Raw genomic sequence first — 19,120 nt, forward strand, 5'->3', positions numbered from 1 at the left:
CTTGGCCTCTGGTCTCCCAGCCAGATCCTGGGCTGTGTCTCACCCCTGTGTTCCCAGCTACTTGCTGGACACAGCCCGAGAAGTCCCACAGTCCCCCCAGCTCATCCCAGCCCATGCCACACCCTCCCTCCTGCCTCCCTCCATCCTGCGCCCCTCCCTCCTGCCCACACGCACATGGCATGCCCTCCTCCTCCCCACCCTGTCTCTGCAAATGCCACCACCATCCACTCTGTCTATACCAGGAACCAGGAGTCACCTCTGACCCTTCTTGTCCCACGCTGTGATCCGCTGAGGTGCCAAGTTGGGGAGTGAAGTCTTGTGTCTCTCCCACCCTCCCAGGAGCTCTCTCCCACAGCAACCTTGACAGAGACCCTGCCCTTCCTCTGGCTTCCTCCCCCACTGGCCCCAGCCTTGGTCTCTCCCTCCAGCCTTTCTAGTCCTCACCTGCCAAGACCCTCCTGTGGCTCCCAACAGCCTAGGGGGCTCCCCCCAGGGCTCCCCATGACCTGCAGTCCCTCTCAGCTGGTCTCCCCACACACCAACCTCTCTCCCTGGCTCTCAGCCTGCGTGCTGCACCCTTACCCACTGCTGGTCTGTCTCCTCTGGGCCTTTGCTGCCCCTCAGCCTGGCTTGCCTCCCTTGCTCCAGCCTGTCGAGCCCCTGCTAGTTCTTTAAGTCACACCAGGGTGGATGCCCTTTCCTCCAGGAAGCCTTCCCGGGGCCTCTTTGGCCTGGGTCTGAGACCTTGGCACTCCCAGATGCAGGGCAGAGTCGCTATTGCCTGTGTGGGGTCTGCCTCCCCCTGTTCCCTGGATCCCCTGGGTAGGTGGGTGATGGGAGGAAAGAAGATAGCAAGGGAGGACTCTGGCTTTTATCAAACCGAGTCTGCAGGAGGAGCTGGAGCGTGCACCTGGGGAAGGGCTGGGGAGTCAGTGTCTGGACAGCTTCAGCTAGAGAGGGGTACCTGGGAGTCCCAAGGAGGCCAGAAGGAGAGGCTGCTGGGGAAGCTGGGCCATGGGGTGCAGCCGGGAGGGCATGGGCCGGGCCAGTGGGTGAAGGCTCACTGTGTCCCCAGAGGTCCTGTCCAGCCGCATGGAGGGCATGATGGCCTCCTACACGCCGCTGGCCCCGCCACAGCAGCAGATCGTGGCCATGGAGCAGAGCCCCTATGGCAGCAGCGACCCCTTCCAGCAGGGCCTCACGCCACCCCAAATGCCAGGTGACCACATGAACCCCTATGGTAAGCCGCCCTACCTCTGCCCCCCACCCCAGCACAACCCCTGCCCCCTGCCAGGCTGGGCAGGCCTAGGGCCATGACAGCCACCTGCTGCCCCCGGCCTCAGGCAGCGTGGCCAGCACAGCCCTCCTGCCTCCTGCTGACAGGAAGGGCCTCAGCCCCTCTTGGGTGACATTGGCCAGCAGGCCATCCCACCACTCCCTGGCCTCCAGTCACACAGCCTACAGGACTAACAGGTCCCCCAGGAGTCCCAGCCTGCATGCCGGTCCTGACACCCCTTCTGCCCCCCAGGGAATGACTCCATCTTCCACGACATCGACAGCGATACCTCCTTAACCAGCCTCAGTGACTGCTTCCTTGGCTCCTCAGATGTTGGCTCCCTGCAGGCCCGTGTGGGGAACCCCATCGACCGGCTCTACTCCATGCAGAGTTCCTACTTCGCCTCCTGAGAGCCAGCCGGGTGCACGGACGCTTGGGCAGGGGCCTGGGGGGGACCGCCAGCCTCCTTGGCCAGCCTGGCCACCCCGCCCTGCTCTCTGCACAGACTATAGACAGCCATACGGTGCCCTCCCCTCGGCCAGCCAGGCCTGGCCACTGTGCCCATGGGGTACAGCCAGACCGGTAGATGGGGCACAGCCTGGGCAGGGGCTGTGTCCTGCCCACAGAGACCTTGTCATCCCCAGGGACCCAGAGCTCTCGGATGGCCACCTGCCTCCCAGCCCCACCTTGGCCTCCATCGCCTCCTCCCCATCTCTTTTTTGGGAAGCTTAAATTCTCTCTATTTTTTTAAATGTCCTCTCTGTGTCCGTGGCCCTCCATGCAAGCCCCCCAAGACAATGGTGTCATGAGGCGGTGACCTGAGAAGTGTGTGTACTTGTGCCCCAGCAGGGAAGGGATGGCCTCTGGGGGCAGGCCCACTGCCTGGAATAGGCTGGAGCAGCAGTGGGGAAGGCCCGAGGAGGAGGCACGGTCAGGAGGTGTGCTCGTGGCCTGAGTCTGGCCAGGCGCGAAGGTACAGAGAGGCACATGCAGACACATGCACACGCGCAGGCAGACCCACGCAAACATGCACACAGCTTTGTGGGGAGCCCGAAAGGGACGGGGTGCTCAGTGGGTCTGCCCTGGCCTGTCAGAAAGGGGAAAGGAGGCCAGATAGGGACAGGGAACCCCCGCTTCTTAGAGCAATTGGAGAGGGAGGTGAGCTTGAAGCATGCGGACTCAGCTGTATCCCAGCCTGGGCCCAGATGGGGGCTTCCTGGGCAGGGAGGGCAGCCCCAGGCCCACCAACTCTGGAGGCAAATGGAGCCCCGAGAACCAGATAGCATCAGGCCAGACGGCAGAAACTCCATGTGGCCAGGGACCTCAAAAGCACTTGCTGGGCACCCCATCTGCAATGTGGTCCTCCCCAGCCCCTCTGCCTCCCCTCACATACCTCCAATGACAAGGGGCTCACTACATGAGTGAGCCAAGGCAGCTGTGCCTTTCTGCTTCCCAGAGCCAGGCTTCTCCAGCTCTTCCTCTCAACACTGTCCCTCTAGCAGGCCTCCAGCTGTCTCTGGGGCAGTATCACTTCACCTTCCCGCTGCTGTCAGCTGGCCAGAAGGGAGCAGGTACCTTCCTCTCCGGCTGTGGCACCCTGATCCTGTTAATGTGGCCTGAAAACCAATGAGTGATTTGGCCACATGACCTTGGAAAGTCACCCTGCTCTGCTGTAACTAAATCCCGGACCCCACACACAGGTGACAGCTAAGCCACATCTTTCCCTCTGTATACACAGGATGATGGGGGCACTTACTGTGTAGACCGAGTGAGGGACCGTGCCCTCTTTCCCGTTCCATTCCCTCCTACTCGATTCCTTCCCGCCTGTGGAATTTCTCTGCACCCTGATTCTGTGACCACTGATTTGCTCTCTCCCAGCACACCTGCCCAGTGAGGAGCTGGCCCTAGGTGTCTCACCCGAGGTGTGTGGACCAGGGTGGCCTCTCCGTGTTTGACATTGGCCCATTAATCCATCCTCTTTGGGGGATACATTCCAATTGCATTTCCTGCCCCCTTCCCCCAGGGAGATGGCAGATCCTTTTGGGCGCCGTGCTGGAAGCCAGATACACTCGATCCAGCCCAGCCCCGGTCTGCTCAACTTCTAACCCCGTCAGAGCAAGGAGGCTGAGCTGCTGGGGCCTGACTGGGGAGCCCACCCTGGCCCCTGCTGGTCACTGTGTCCTTGCTCAGGTGCTCACAACCCTGCCTTTAACTCTAAAGTCAAGCCCTAAGCCGCCACCACAAGGTCTGCCTGATCCAACCTTTGAGCAAGTAAGGATGACAAGTATCCCTTTCCACCTTTGAGACCCTCTGCCTGGATCTCTGGACTTCTCCGAGTTCAACCTGTCCTGTGGTTTTGCTCCCCTGTTTGCTGGGGAACTCACTCCCCCAGTGCATCCTAGGCCACCCTCCTCGCCTGACATGCAGCCCTGTGTCAACCATCGGGTCCCAGCAGCCAGCTGGCCCTGCTGAAGCTCTTCCAAACAGAGCTTCTTCAAGGACTTCAGTTGATGTCCTGGTCCTTCTGCCACCTCAGCCCACCAGGGACTGTGCCACCATGGGTCCCTTGGGCAGCAGCTGTGCTGGCTTCTGGAGACACACCCCTCTTTCTCCCTTTGCACATGCACCATCTGAATCATGCCAGGGACACTTTGGGCAGATGCAGGGGCAGACACCTGACCTCGCAGGAGACCTGGCCCTTCTCTCCCAGACCCGATACGTTGGAAGCGACATCAGAAACGGTCATCTCACCCCCCACTTCTTATTTTATAGCTGGAAACCCTGAGGCAAGAGAGGGGAAGAGACCTGTCCGAGGTCCGGGTTAGTGACAGCTGAGCTGAGAACAGGTACATCGTGCCAGCCCCATCGTCCCCTGTGGTTTGTGAATGACCTTCAGGTCAGGGGGTCACAACTTGTTCTTAGCAAACTTGCCAGCCCCTGGGGTCACCTCTTCCCATTCTGGGCCCTCACAAGGCCCCGAATCTAGCCAGGACCCCATGCTGGGAGCTGGTCTAGGGACAGCACGCTTGTTAAAGCCAGAAGGGACCTCAGAGAGCCCCTCATGCTGGAGGTGCCCTGTCAGCCGTGGCTAGGGACACTTTGCTCTATGCTGTGCCTTGCTGCTCACAGGCTCTTAGACACCAGCACCCATTCCACCCAGCCCTGGACTGGGCGTAGCACACAGATGAACAAGAATGCAGGGCCTGCCCTCAAGGGCTTCTCTCCCAGAAGGAAAGCCCAGCCAGAGAGTCTAGACATGGCAGGGACCCATTTCTCAGATGAGCCTGAGGCTCAAAGAAGGGAGGCGATGTGTTCAGGGCCAGCAAGCAAAGGTCTGCAGGGCCGGGCAGGCCTCTCCCACCTTATGGGAGGAGGTGCAGCCTTCGCTGGGAGCTGGGCAGGGAGTAGCCAGGACCACCCCTCACCCCTGCCATGACATGGGATCTTCATCACTAGGGGGGCTGGGTTGGGAAGAGGGAGATAACTGTGTAGTCTCCGGAGCAAAACACAGAATGAGAGGTGTGCAGGAGGGGTCTTGACGAAAAGCCAAGTTCCACCTCCCTGCTGGGGAGGTTGAGGCTTAGAAAGAGGAAAGAATCAGCCCAGCTAACACAGGGCAGAGGAGGGACACGAAGCCCGGCTCATGGCCCCAGCCAGAGCCTCATCTGCTTGCTCCGTGAAGCCTCCCAGCCGCTTCGCTATCCCAGGAAACACACAGGGAGGCTACACAGATACGCTCCTCACAAGGGTCAGACCAAGGTGCCAGCATAGCCTGGAAAGAGGCCGGAGAGGGGCTTGGTGCACACGGCTGGGCATCTTAGGAGGCTTCCTGAGGGTGGGTGAAGGTGGGAAGGCCCTGGCACTGCATCAGATGAGTGCCAAGCTCCCAGCATAGGTTTGGGGACAGCCTCTTCTCCTCTGGGAAGCCCTGCAGCCTACTAGCAAGAAGCTGCCTCCCCCAAACTCCCTCTGAACACCCTTTTCATGTTGCACACAGGGAGCCTTGGGAAGGAGGACTGCCTGATGCCTGCCTGGCTCCATCCTTGAGCTCTAGGCACCACCTAGGGTGAGGGAGAGCCTGCAGCTCTGGGGCTAAGTCTGCCCTGTGGGGAAAGGGCCCCACGCTTGCACACACGCACTCGCACACACACACTCACACCTGGATGCATGTTGAGGCTCACGGACCCACACTCGCAGGCACATGGGGCCTGGGGGCCCAGGGGAGCAGGAAAGACGAACCCTCTAACATTTGGCCCTTGGAAGGCACTGTTACCAATGAGCCTCTTTGCTGGTTTCCCCCACCCTCCCCCCACGGGGGTCCCATGGGAGCCCAGTCCAGCCGGGTGTGGGGATGGGCCACCGGCCACGCCTGTTTTCCTTGTACAGACAGACTCTCACTGCCCACCCGCCATCCCCAGACACATTTTATTTAATAACTCGTCATTGTTAAATTATTTATTAGCATTTACCACACCATCACCCCCGCCCTGCCCTCCACTCTCACCTTCCACTTCTTCCCACAACAGCAGAAAATGGAAACAACAAAAAAAGACGAGACATCAGTATATTTGTAAATAAACCGACCTGTACACGCCTGTGGTGCTTCTTCTTGGGGGGCAGGGCCTGGATGTAGGAAGGGGCTTCCTGGGCCTGGGCCTCTCCCGCATGTGACATTAGCAGATTTGTTGATGGCCACCAGGGACAGCAGGTCAGGAGGCAGGAGGGCTTGAGGTCCCTGTTCCTGCCCAATCCTCCCGTGATTCTCATCTCTTCCACCCTTATCTCATCCCAACCCAGAGCCATCTCCAACCTTAAAAGAAATGCGTTCACCTGGTCTCCATTTCATTCTATCCCATTTTCCAACACTTTCATTCATTCAATCAACCAATATTTGCGAAGGGCCCTTAAGTGCCAGCCCCCAGGCTGAGAACTGGGGATTGGTCATCCCTGCTTCAAGGAGATCAACAGTGTGATATGAGCTCAGATGTGGTACAAAGAAGCCCCGTTACCTGGGTACCCAACCTTGTTTAGAGGGTGGAGCATCGTGGAAGGCTTCCTGGAAGAAGCTACATATTAAACTGAGATCTGCAGTTACCTGACACCGGGGGGACTGGGAGTGGGGAGGGGTGTCTGGGAGCATTCCAGGCTTGTCCAAAACCTCTGAGGCAGGCAAAATCCTGTGAATCTCCTAAACGGAAAGAACAGTAAAGTCTGAAGGCAGGGCCGGACTAGTCAGGGCCTGGCTGCCGAGTAGAGAATAGATCCAACTAGATAGGGGAACTGGATGGAAGGAGGGAGGTGAATTAGGTCAGCAGGTGAGAGGTGATGATGGTTTTGACTAGGATGGCAATGGTGGGGAGAAAGGAGGGGGCAGATCCTGGAGATATTGGTGGGGAGCTGTCCAGGCGGCATCTAGGTCTCTGGATCACCAAGATGGGGGCACAGGAGGCATAGGAAGTAGGGAGATGTGTGATCTGGCCATGTGAGCTGGGGATCTCATGGGCATCCAAGTGAAGACGTCCTGGGCCAGAGCTGGGCCTCAAAGTGACTGGATGCCGAACACTCGGCTCTTCAGGAACCAGGTGGCTGGCCACTGAGGCACGGGATGGATGAGCTCCCAGAGGAGTATGGCATGGGAGAAGGAAGAAGCTGAAGCCAAATTCTGAGTAATCGTGATGCCTTGGGATGGGATGTGGCTGGGGTTCTCCAGAGACGGCAGCAGGGATGGCAAGTGTGGTGGTGACAGTAGAGCCTCAAAGGAATTTGGCTTTCAAGGTGGGTTCCTTGAAGTCTCATGGTTCCTCCGCATGTGATGAGGAATCTCAGGGTGTGGGCGCGCGCATGTGTCTATGGAGTAGTTCTGTGGGCCGGTTTGCCTGGATGTGTCATGCATGAAGCTGGGCATTCAGAAGTATCAGGGCGCCATGCATGACTGTGTCTCCTGGAGTGGCTGCGTGTCTCTGCACCCAGAGAGGTGAGTCCCCGATGTGGCGGTATGCTCATGGGGACGTTTGCCTGCCCAACACGGGGCATCATTGCCTATCTTTGCATGTCTGCATCTGGGATGCCTCTGGGCCTCCTGTCCACAGAACTGATGTCCCAGTGTTCTCTCCCTTCCCCCAGGCTTCTGGATGCTCCTCGGCCTCCTCTCTCCACCCCTGTGGTGGGGACCACCGAAGGCCACCTCTCCTTCCTCTGGCTGTCCACAGGCACCAGCGCCCCCTGGGGCAGGCCCCACCCTGCACCCTCTTCTGGGCTTGCCATTCATAGCCCCTGGGCGGTCAGCTGCCTCCGGAGTCTAGCCACATGAAGGACCCCCGGTTCACGTCCTCATCTACACCCCAGCAACCCCAAGAGGCAGGTCCCCATGTTTCTGAAGGGAAAATAGAGGCTCAGAAGGCGAAAGCGACCAGCCCAATGCAGCAAAGCTAGCAAAGGACAGCAGAACCAGGATTCGAACCCAGATGCTGCTGTGTGGCCTTGCCACCACCTCAGCTGCCCCCCAACGCCAGACTCTCTGGCCCTGTGATCGGTCTTCCATGGTCAGACCCAGAGCCTGGGGAACAAGGAAACTCCTATCTTCAGAGTGCCTCACTGAAGCTCAGAGAAATCAAGTCACTCAGCCCAGACTGCACAGCACGGAGGCAGGACTAATGGGCTTCCTGTCCACGCCCCAGTCTGGGATCGATGTGAGGGGCCCTCTAACCTCCACCCTCACCTATAGTAGGCTGACAGCGCTCTTGCCAACAGCAACTGTTTAAAATCCTGTCACTAAAAAATGTGGGGTGGGAGGGTTAAGGGGAGGAGCTGTGCTAATCCGTCTCTCCCTTGTCACCTGCCTGTCTTCCTCCCCTAACCCGGAAGGTTAAGACATAGGTTGGCAGAGAAAATGTATGCTGATTTCCGGGGGATAAGCATACACCCTCTGAGCCACCTTTCTGGGAGTAGATTTTTAATTTTGTTAGAGACAGGGCCTCACTCTGTCACCCAGGCTGGAGTGCAGTGGTGCAATCATAGCTCACTCTAAACCTCAGACTCCTGTACTCAAGCAATCCTCCAAACCAAGCCTCCCCCTCCAAACCAGGCCTCCCAAGTAGCTGGAGCTACAGGCACTTGTCACTATGCTCAGCTAATTTTTTCAGTTTCTCTGTAGACACAAAGTCTCACTATGTTGCCCATGCTGGTCCTGAACTCCTAGCTTCAGGCAGTCCTCCCACTTTGGCCTCCCAAAGCTCTGGGATTACAGGTGGGAGTCACTGTACGCAGCCCAGGGGCCAACATGAAACAGGATGGATATTTGTGCAATTCCCGCCCTGCCAGTCTCAGGCTTTGGCCCACTGACCCTCACAACAACTCAGAACAGCTCCTAGCCCATTGCACAGATACAGAAACTGAGGCTGTGATTCCTCCCAGGAATTTGTGGTTGGTGGTTTAGGCCATAGATCCTGTGGAGTTGAGAAAGGAGAGGACCCAGGCAAGTAAGGTGACTCTGAGGTCACCCTACAAAACGCATCTTCAAGGGCTCTGAGAGCCCCCAGTCCTGCCTCTGGAACCCCTCACTGCTGCCGATCCCAGTCTCACACCCCAGACTGGAGAAGGTGAGGTATGTGTAGCAGCTGCACAGATTGACAATCAGCCTGGACAGATGGGCATTAGACGAACCAACAGGCACAGGAGGGACAGTCAGGAGGGCCACTGCATAGGGCCATGCAATCCCTAGCACCATGTGAGTGGCACCCCAGATGCAGGCAGTGCAGTGGCAGGTCAATGCCTGGCCAGCAGGGTGGTCGGCCGGAGGAGAGGCAGGGTATTGGAAGAAGGCTGCCAGATTATCCTCACTTCCCCATCAGCAGGGAAGGGAGCACTCCCACATACCTGATGCTGGCTGAGTCTCCGGTGTCCTGCCTCACTGACACCTCACAGCCCTGGGGGAAAATGATGTACATTTGGAAGACGAGGACACTGCCCTCCAACCCCCATTCCTCCCGGGACTCCCTGTCCTGCAGCTGCCACTGGTCTGCCCCAGAAGCCCCCTTTGGCATGAGTGTCCCCTGACTCTATGCCAGACACACCCTGACCCCAGGCACTGATGGACACTGGGACTCTGTTTATGGCTTTGACTTCAGAGCAACTCCTGCAGCCTGACAGGAGAATGGAGAGCAGCTCTGGGCTGCTCCTCACTCTGCCCTTCAGCCCACCTGGGTGGAGCCTTAGAAGGAGTTAGGAGAAAGACATACAGGACTCAAAGCATGGCAGGCTGATGGCTTTGCCTGGGAAATCAGAGAAAGCCTCCTAGAGGAGGGATGTTCTCGATGAGACTGCAAAGATGAGTCAGCATGGGGTGAGAGGAGGCTGGTGGGGAGCAGCCACAGGCTCAGAGGCTCGAGCTGCCGAACTCTGGGGCATCAGGGCACACCCAGCTTGGATTCAGAGTCTGAAGGCTGGAGGTGGCGGGAGGTGAGAGCCTCAGCGCTACCGCACTGGGCATGCCAGGGTCAGTCAGGCCCTTGGCAGCAAGAGGCACTTGACATGTCACCTCCTGTACTTTGATTTAGCAGGGAATAAATCAGAGGAGTATATGTATTCTCAAATATACCTATTCATGGCCTAAAGAGGAAAGATAAACACTTCTTTGCCCACTTCCTGGATAAAGAAAATGTACATTTTTAATTTCTTAGAGTCAAGGGTGTTCCCCCACCATGGTCTCAAGAGCTATCGTTTCTTCACTGGGGAAACTGATCCCAATAGCTCAGACACAGCACAGAAAGCCCAGAATCTCGTGGGAACTGGCCCAGGGGCAGGAGGCCCCTGGTACATCTTCTCTCTGCTTCGAACATACAGGTGGCTTGCTGCGGGAAGCACTCTACTTTCACTCCTCGCCCCCAACCCCCCTCCCCACATCAAATCTTGGGGCGCTTTGCGTTAAATCCCCAAAACAGACCAGAAGCGAGTTTGAATTTCACTGCAAACCTGCAGTCACCCATTAGGCCACGAGGTGGCGATCGGGAGTCAGGCATGTGCAGTCCACGCAGCCAGCCGAGCTCTGACGGGCCGCGTGGGCAGGAGCGAGGACGCCGCCTCCCCAGAGGCTTCTGTGAGCCCCACACTGCGTGGGCACTGCGCACCGAGGACACCGCGGATTCCCCCCGCAACCCTGAGTGGATGGAAGTGCGCATTCCCATTTCATGGGACAGGAGAACGGGCTCAGAGATTTATGGAAGCTGCCTGAGGGCACACAGCTGGGAAGCGGCAGGATGGGGCCCGAACCAGGCCTGGGGCAGTGCAGAGACACGCGAGCAGGAAAATAGAAGGAAATAGGCAGGAAAAAAGCAAAACTGACAGCAACCACTTCGGAGCCGTGTTATGCCCCACCCACGGACGCCTCACGCCTACCTGTGCGATGGGGACTGTCGCCACCCTGTTTTATGGCTGGGGGCGCTGAGGCTGAGGAAGGCTAAAAGCCTGGCCTCTGCCTATGGCGCTCCCCGAGCGCCGGAAGCAGGGCCATGAGGAGGAAGCAGGGGACAGCTGAGCTGCCACCCCCCACCTCTCACCCCCATCCCCTGAGCTGCCTGCCACCTCCCACCCCCACCCTCAGCCTCAGCCCAGCCGACCCCTTTCCCTACAGCAGGGTTAGCAGGCTCAGGCCATGCCCAGACCCCAGGCCAGCTTCCCCTTCCCCAGGACCGCCTCGGGGCAACTGAGTGGGGCTCCCTGACCAAAGCGAGGCCCATGTCCATCCAGGGCATGAGCCGTCCCTGTGGAGACCTCCAGAACAGGGGTCACGGGGTCACAGGTCACAGCCGGGAGCCCCTGACTGGGGGGTCAGTGTTTCCTGGTCATCATTTCATCACTGTGACCCAGCAATGCGGAGGCAACGGTTCTGGCAATGCCGGGGCGCCCACGCCCCTTTGGGCCAGGGCAGCTTCTGCCAGCTGTGTTTCCTGCCTTCCTTGACACCGCCTTCCTTGCCCCATCTCTCTTCCTTGAAGCTGATGGGCAGCTGGCAGGGGAACAGACAGCTGGGCCTCCCGGGACCACGCGGGCCGAGCCAGAGGCGGCATCCAGGCCTGGGCAGTGGGAGTTTGTGCCTGCCAGTCAGCCATCTCTGAGCCTGGTAGCCAGAGCACCTCTTTCCTGTGACCCATCGAAGGCTGAAGCTGGGGCGCCTTCTTCGATCACGGTGCGGGGATGCGCTCAGCCATGTTCCTCACCACGCGAGGGAGCCCTAGAGCTCATGGTCAATTCACAGGCAGAAGGAAAAGAGAGAGGGTGGGCGGGCCCCAAGGCTTCAGTTTATGAAGGCATTAAAGGGCTAACGAATACATGGCCAATAAAGCATCTATTGTTTAAGTTAGTTTGAGTCTCTATCACTTGTCACCAAAGACTCCGCACTAAACCCCACACCATCTCACAGAGTTTTAGGTTTTAAGGTGAATAAATGAGATTTTTTTTTTTTTTTTTTTTTTTTTTTGAGACGTAGTCTTGTTACATCGCCCAGGCTGGAGTCCAGTGGCGCGATCTCGGCTCACTGCAACCTCTGCCTCGTGGGTTCAAGCGATTCTCCTGCCTCAGCTGCCCAAGTAGCTGGAACCACAGATGTGCGCCACCACGCCCAGCTAATTTTTGTATGTTTTTAGTAGAGACGGGGTTTCATATATATTGGCCAGGCTGGTCTCAAATTCCTGACCTCAAGTGATCTGCCCTCCTCAACCTCCCAAAGTACGGGGATTACAGGTATAAGCTACCCCACCCGGCCAAATGAGATAACGTTTTTAAGTTTCTGGTATAAAAATTAGTGCTCATATACACCATGGAATATTATGCAGCAATCAGAAATGATGAGTTTGTGTCGTTTGTAGGGACATGGATGAATCTGGAGAACATCATCCTCAGCAAACTGACACAAGAACAGAAATTGAAACACCGCATATTCTCACTCATAGGCGGGTGATGAAAAATGAGAACACATGGACACAGAAAGGGGAGTACTAAACACTGGGGTCTATTGGGGGGAAAAGGGGAGGGCCAGTGGGAGGGGGAGGTGGGGAGGGATAGCCTGGGGAGAAATGCCAAACGTGGGTGAAGGGGAAAAGGAAAGCAAAGCACACTGCCATGTGTGTACGCAACTGTCTTGCATGCTCTGCTCATGTACCCCAAAACCTAAAATCCAATAAAAAATTTTAAAAAAAGAAAAAAAAAATTAGTGCTCAAAAAAGAAGTAGCTAAAATGATTTTCGACAGAGAAAAGTAACTATCTTTGCCCTTTATCCTTCACATTTCAAAACAGCACTCCACTTTTATACAAATATAGTTTGCGAAAACTCTACACCTCACCTGTGCATGGATTTTGAGCTGGTATTTAAGAGGCATTATTTTGGAGACATTTTTTCCACAAATTGCATCCAACAGGATATTGACAAGAGATTTCCTGGGAACAAATGAAAATGCTGATTTTTGATGTAAAATACACAATGGACCACATACATCATATCTGCAAGAGAGGTTCCTGCCATCACGGCTCTTGTGGTCATGAGCACCTGCCTGGTGTGGGATCTCCTCTGGCCCCTCACACACACAGAGCGGGGACAGCTCTGATTTACCCACAGCTGGAACTCGAGTGTGTGCCCCAGGGACAGGCAGCAGGGTACTTCATATGCAACAGAGTTCAATTGAAAAAGTGAATTATTGGTGCTGAGTTACTAATAAGCAAATAATCAGGTTATACCCATCACAAAGATGTCCACAAACAGAGTGATTGTGACAAGAGCAGAAAACTGCAAGCAAGCTCTGCAAAAATGAAGAGAAGCTGCAATTCTGCAAGAAGGCAACTTACTGCATTTGACCTTTTTGCTTCTAAAATGCCCTGCTGACGCCTAGTAATAGTGGTAATAATGCAGAAGGCCACCGCAATGAATGCTGCTGGGCTCTGAGTCCTTATCGTGACGGCTCAGCTCTCTCAGACATTCTCTCTTTTTCTGTTTCTTTGTTTTTTTGTTTTTTTAGACAGTCTTACTCTGTTGCCCAGGCTGACATGCAGTGACATGATCTTGGCTCACCGTAGCCTCTGCTTCCCAGGTTCAAGTGATTCTCCTGCCTCAGCCTCCCAAGTAGCTGGGATTACAGGTGCACGCCATCACACCCACCTAATTTTTATATTTTTTGGTAAAGTCAGGGTTTCACCATATTTGGCCAGGCTGATCTCAAACTCCTGACCTCAAGTGCTCTGCCTGCCTCGGCCTCCTAAAGTGCTGGGATTACAGGCATGAGCCACTGAGCCCAGCCATGGTATTATCTCAATTAATTCTCACTCACAGTGTTATTAGTATCCCCATTCCATAGATGAAGACACTGAAGCTCTGAGGGGCAAAAGGGCTTGTTCAAGGTCACAGAGCTGGTGAACAGCAGTTCCTGAGAGCAGGTTACCAGGAGAAACAAGCAACTCTGCCTAGAAGAAAAGCCGGGACAGACCCAGACAGGAAAAGCCCCAAATTTTCTGCAACTATGCTATTCTGAAGGGTGGGGCAGCCTTCACCAACCCAAGCTCCAAGCCAAGGAGTGCCTTGGAATGGCCTGAGGGACAGGGGTGAAGGGCTCTTTATAGTGAGGACTCAGTGGCAGGGTGAGAGGTGTGGCCCCTCCTAAGCTGTTCCCTGGGCACCAGCCAGCAGGTTGGTTCAGACATGACAAGAGGAACAGGGAGAGAGTGGACTGAGGACCAGAGAGCCACGCTCCTTCTTTTGGCCCATCCCAGCCCTACACAGACACAATCTGGGCTCCTTACATCCTTGCCTTGTGCTGTTCAGAGAGGAAAAGCAGATCTCAGACTGGTCAGTAGCTTGCTAAGGTCACATAACCAAGCACAGGTAGGAAATGCTTTATAGAGTTGGAAGGGAAGGGAATAAAATGCGTTCATTTTTGGCAGAATAAAGACCCTCCAGGAGAAGGCACTGGGTAGAATAGCAGCCTAGAAAGTTGTAGAACAGCTGCGCACAGTGGTTCACACCTGTAATTTTAGCACTTTGGGAGGCTGAGACAGGTGGACTGCCTGAGCTCAGGAGTTCTAGACCAACCTGGGCAACATAGCAAAACCCCATCTTTACCAAAAATACTAAATATGGTAGAGGTATGGTGGCATGCAGCTATGGTCTGAGCTACTTGGGAAGCTGAGGCAGGAAAATCACTTGAGCCTGGGAGGCGGAGATTGCAATCAACAGAGATCAGGCCACTGCACTTCAACCTGGTGACAGAGAGAGACCCCATCTCAAAAAAAAAAAAAAAAAAAGGCAAACCATAGGCAGGTGATATGGTCTGGCTATGTCCCCACCCAAATCTCATCTTGAATTGTAGCTCCCTTAATCTCCACAAATCGTGGAAGAGACTTGGTGGGAGAGGATTGAATCATGGGGGTGGGTTTTTCCAGTGTTCTTCTTGTGACAGTTTATAAGTCTTCTGAGAACTGATGGTTTTATAAAGGGCAGTTCCCCTGCACACCCCTCTTGCCTGCCACCATGTAAGACATTGCTTCGCTCCTTCTTCACCTTCGGCCATGATTGTGAGACCTCCCCAGCCATATGGAACTATGAGTCCATTAAACCTATTTTTCCTCATAAATTATCCAGTCTCAGGTATCCCAGTATTAGCAGCATGAGCACCAACTAATACAGCAGGTCAGGGGAAGCTAGAAGGAGCAGGGATCATCCCATGGGGAGGCCAGGTATAGGTACAGGTGTAGGAACTGGGATTGGGAGGCTGGACAAGGTCAGACTGGGAGTGCTGGGGAGCCTGACCATACTCGTTGGGCCCTCTTCAAATCACTGGAGAAGGTAGAAACCTGTCCCAGTGGTCATATAACCAGTCAGCACACACAGGAAGACGCTCAAAGCCAGGACTCCTCAGGACAGGACACTGCATGGGAGGGATATCCACTGAGCCGGACAATATTAAGACAAAGTATTGTGATTTTTCCTGGAGGTTTTGCATTTTATATATGCGTATATATAGATACATGTAGCTGCTGTGTTGTTTGGTACAACAACGTTTATGATTGTTTTATGTTTCTTGGGGAAGGCTGTATCTTTCTTTATTAAATATTGACCCTCTCTGTTCTGTTAAATGCTTTTGGCCTTGAATTCCACCTTGGTAATACTGTTGATGCTCCTACATTATTTTTTCTTTACCTTGATCTACTATATCTTTGTCTTTGTCCAACCTTTTATTTAACAATCTTTCTTTGCCTTTTTTGTTTGTTTGTTTCTTGTCCTTTTTTTTTTTTTGAGACAAAGTCTCACTCTGTTATTAGGCACCAGGCTGGAGTACAGCGGTGCAATCTCGGCTCACTGCAACCTCCGTCTCCCAGGTTCAAGCAATTCTCCTGCCTCAGCCTCCCGAGTAGCTGGGACTACAGGCACGCACCACCACGCCCAGCTAATTTTTGTATTTTAGTAGAGACGGGTTTTCACTATGTTGGCCAGGATGGTCTCAATCTCTTGACCTTGTGATCCACCCGCCTCGACCTCCCAAAGTGCTGGGATTACAGGTGTGAGCCACTGTGCCTGGCGTTTCTTGTCTTTCTTTAAAAACAAAAAAAGGCAGCACAATACTGGAGTGTATTTTCACTGTGTTATATTTTATACAAACACCAAGAAAATATACAACTGATATAAGTTATTAAGCACAGTAAAATGAATGCCTATGAATTCAATGCCAACCGTAAGAACTAGAATATTGCCAAAACCATCGAGTGTTCCTGCGTATTCCACTGCATTTCAGCTTTCTATCCCACCCCTGAAGGTAATCACTATCTTATGTTGTATGTTTATCATGCGTTGTTTTTATTTATTTATTTCTAGTAATTATTATTATTATTATTCTGAGATAGGCTCTCACTCCATTCCTTACACTGAAGTACAGTAGGACAATCACAGCTCACTGCAGCCTTCAACTCCTGGACTCACATTATTCTCTCACCTGAGCTTCAAGTAGCTGGGACTACAGTTGCACACCCCTACACCCATCTAATTTTGTATTTTTATTTTTCTGTGGAGATAGGGTCTCCCTATATTGCCCAGGCTGGTCTTTAAATCCTAGGCTCCAGTGATCTTCCCACCTCAGCCTCCCAAACTGCTGGGATTACAAGTGTGAGTCACCGTGCCTGACCGGTTGCCTTGCTTTTTAGAAAATAGTTTCTTATCCCCTAATGATATATTGTTCAGTTATGCTTGTTTTGAGCTTCATGTGAGTGATATCATATCCGTGCAGTCTTCTGCTAATTCCCTTCTTCTCTCAAGATTGTTTCTAGCATTCACCCGCATTGCTGCATTCACACTGCCACATTCACTAAGCTATATAAGAATGACATTCCGGGCCAGGCACAGTGGCTCACGCCTATAATCCCAGCACTCTGGGAGGCCGAGGCGGGTGGATCACGAGGTCAAGAGATCGAGACCATCCTGGTCAACAAGGTGAAACCCCATCTCTACTAAAAATACAAAAAATTAGCTGGGCATGGTGGTGTGTGCCTGTAGTCCCAGCTACTCGGGAGGCTGAGGCAGGAGAATTGCTTGAACCCAGGAGGTGGAGGTTGCAGTGAGCTGAGATCGTGCCATTGCACTCCAGTCTGGGTAACAACAGCGAAATTTCGTCTCAAAAAAATAAAAAATGGCATTCAGTTTATTGTTGTTGTGCGTTTTTTGTGTGTTTTTGTTTTTGTTTTTGAGACAAAGTCTCACTCTGTCGCCCAGGCTGGAGTGCAGTAGCACAATCTTGGCTCACTGCAACCTCCGCCTCCTGGGTTCAAGCGATTCTTCTACCTCAGCCTCTCAAGTAGCTGGGATTACAGGCGCCACCATACCCAGCTAATTTTTTGTATGTTTAGTAGAGACAGGGTTTTGCCATGTTAGCCATGCTGGTCTCGAACTCCTGACTTCATGATCCGTCCACCTTAGCCCCCCAAAGTGCTGGCATTACAGGCATGAGCCACAGTACCTGGCCTATTTCTTTGTTTTCTTATTGCAGATATTTGAGTTGTTTCCAATTCTCCACTAGAATAAACAGTGTTGCAATGAGTGTCTGTCTACATGTTTCCTCATGTGTGCACACCAGAACTTTTCTAGGACATAATCTGGTAGGGGCATTGCTGGGTTGCCAGGGTATGCACAGGATCAACTTTATAAGACAAACCAGTGATTGCCAAAATGATTTTACCAATTTACATTCCAACGAGCAATCCCTAAGATTCCTATGGTTGACCATCCTTGACCATACCTGTCAGTTTTTACCTTCCCCAAAAATGTATTTTTGCAAAGATTTTCTCTTTTTGCCTGCTGTCACTGCATGTATTTACACATTTCATTCATATATAAATATTATGTGACATATAATAAATGATATACTAATATATCATATAAATTACATGTGAGTAATATATCAGCTACATTTCTTCATTTGTTGCACCTATACTAGTTTGAGCATCTTTTTGTATCTATATTCTCCATTTGTGTTTTCTCTTTTGCTCAATTTTCTTTTGGGTTTTTAGTCTTTTTCTCATTTATGCTTCTAGGAGTTTTAAAATATATTATGAATATAAATCCTTTGTATCTGATATGGGTTACAGATAATGACCTCCAGTTTATGGGTTTTTCCCTTTCTTTATGTTGCCTTTTGACGTGTGGAAGTTGCTCATCTTAATGTAGGCTAATTTATCATACTTTCTTAGTGATTCTTTGTCTACTTCTGTCTCATTTACAAAATCCTTTCCTACCTGATTCATAAAGATACTCTGTTATATTTTCTTCTTACATTTTAAGGTTTTGACTTTCACATTTAAAATGTTAATCCATCAAGAATTTATCTTTTTGGCTGGGCGCGGTGGCTCAAGCCTGTAATCCCAGCACTTTGGGAGGCTGAGGCAGGTGGATCACGAGGTCATGAGATCGAGACCATCCCGGTCAAAATGGTGAAACCCCGTCTCTACTAAAGATACAAAAAATTAGCTGGGCATGGTGGCACGTGTAATCCCAGCTACTCAGGAGGCTGAGGCAGGAGAATTGCCTGAACCCAGGAGGCGGAGGTTGCGGTGAGCCAAGATTGCGCCATTGCACTCGAGCCTGGGTAACATGAGTGAAACTCCGTCTCAAAAAAAAAAACTTATCTTTTTGGGTAGAGATAAAGAAAGGATCCAATGTCCCATTTTTCCAAATGGATAAATTATCCCAGCATCCTACATCACCCTAGGCTGGCCTTGCCTAGTGATCCGAAATACCCATCCCATCATACGTCAGGTTTCCATTATTGTGTTTATTACTGTCACACTGGTCTGCTGGTCTATTCCTGTGCCATCCCACATCATTTTAACTACTAATATTTTATAACAACGTCTCTTGCACTTACAGCCAGTTCTTCTACCATTTCTTCTTCAGGAGTGTACAGCTACTCTTAAGCTTTTTCTCTTCAGTGTAGGTTTTAGAAAGTTTGTAAAGTACCCTGAAGAATTTGGTTGGGATTTTGAGTGAAATTATAATCACTCTTGATCCATATGAGGAATTGATAAAATTAAAGACAACTTTAGTCTTTCCCCCACTGAAAAAAATAAATCCCCCCTGTTTGTTTAGGTCTTCCTTAACTTTTTTTTTTTTTTTTTTTTTTGAGACAGTTTTGCTCTTGTTCCCCAGGCTGGAGTGCAGCGGTGTGATCTTCACTCACTGCAACCTCCACCTCCTGGGTTCAAGTGACTCTCCTGCCTTAGCCTCCCAAGTAGCTGGGATTACAGGCATGCACCACCATGCCTGGCTAATTTTGTATTTTTAGTAGAGATAGGATTTCATCATGTTGGTCAGGCTTGTC

At 52.7% G+C, this 19,120-nt stretch overlaps 1 protein-coding gene across 4 annotated transcripts in view; it reads left to right on the plus strand.

Annotated features, from left to right (window-relative positions):
• The window catches only part of LMX1B (LIM homeobox transcription factor 1 beta), an 87,402-nt gene extending 81,531 nt beyond the window's left edge, over window positions 1-5,871 (plus strand). For 2 of the 4 annotated variants that reach the window (XM_054236833.2, XM_054236840.2), the window contains exons 7-8: window positions 1,076-1,240; window positions 1,529-5,871. In XM_054236833.2, coding sequence (XP_054092808.1) covers window positions 1,076-1,240; window positions 1,529-1,686 — 323 coding nt within the window. In that variant the 3' untranslated portion in view covers window positions 1,687-5,871. The remainder of the gene's footprint in view (window positions 1-1,075; window positions 1,241-1,528) is intronic. The other 2 variants (XM_035257770.3, XM_035257778.3) reach the window with 1 other exon arrangement.
• Window positions 5,872-19,120: the final 13,249 nt, after the last annotated feature.

Source organism: Callithrix jacchus, chromosome 1 (assembly GCF_049354715.1).
Source record: "Callithrix jacchus isolate 240 chromosome 1, calJac240_pri, whole genome shotgun sequence".
Classification (NCBI taxonomy): Eukaryota; Metazoa; Chordata; class Mammalia; order Primates; family Cebidae; genus Callithrix; species Callithrix jacchus.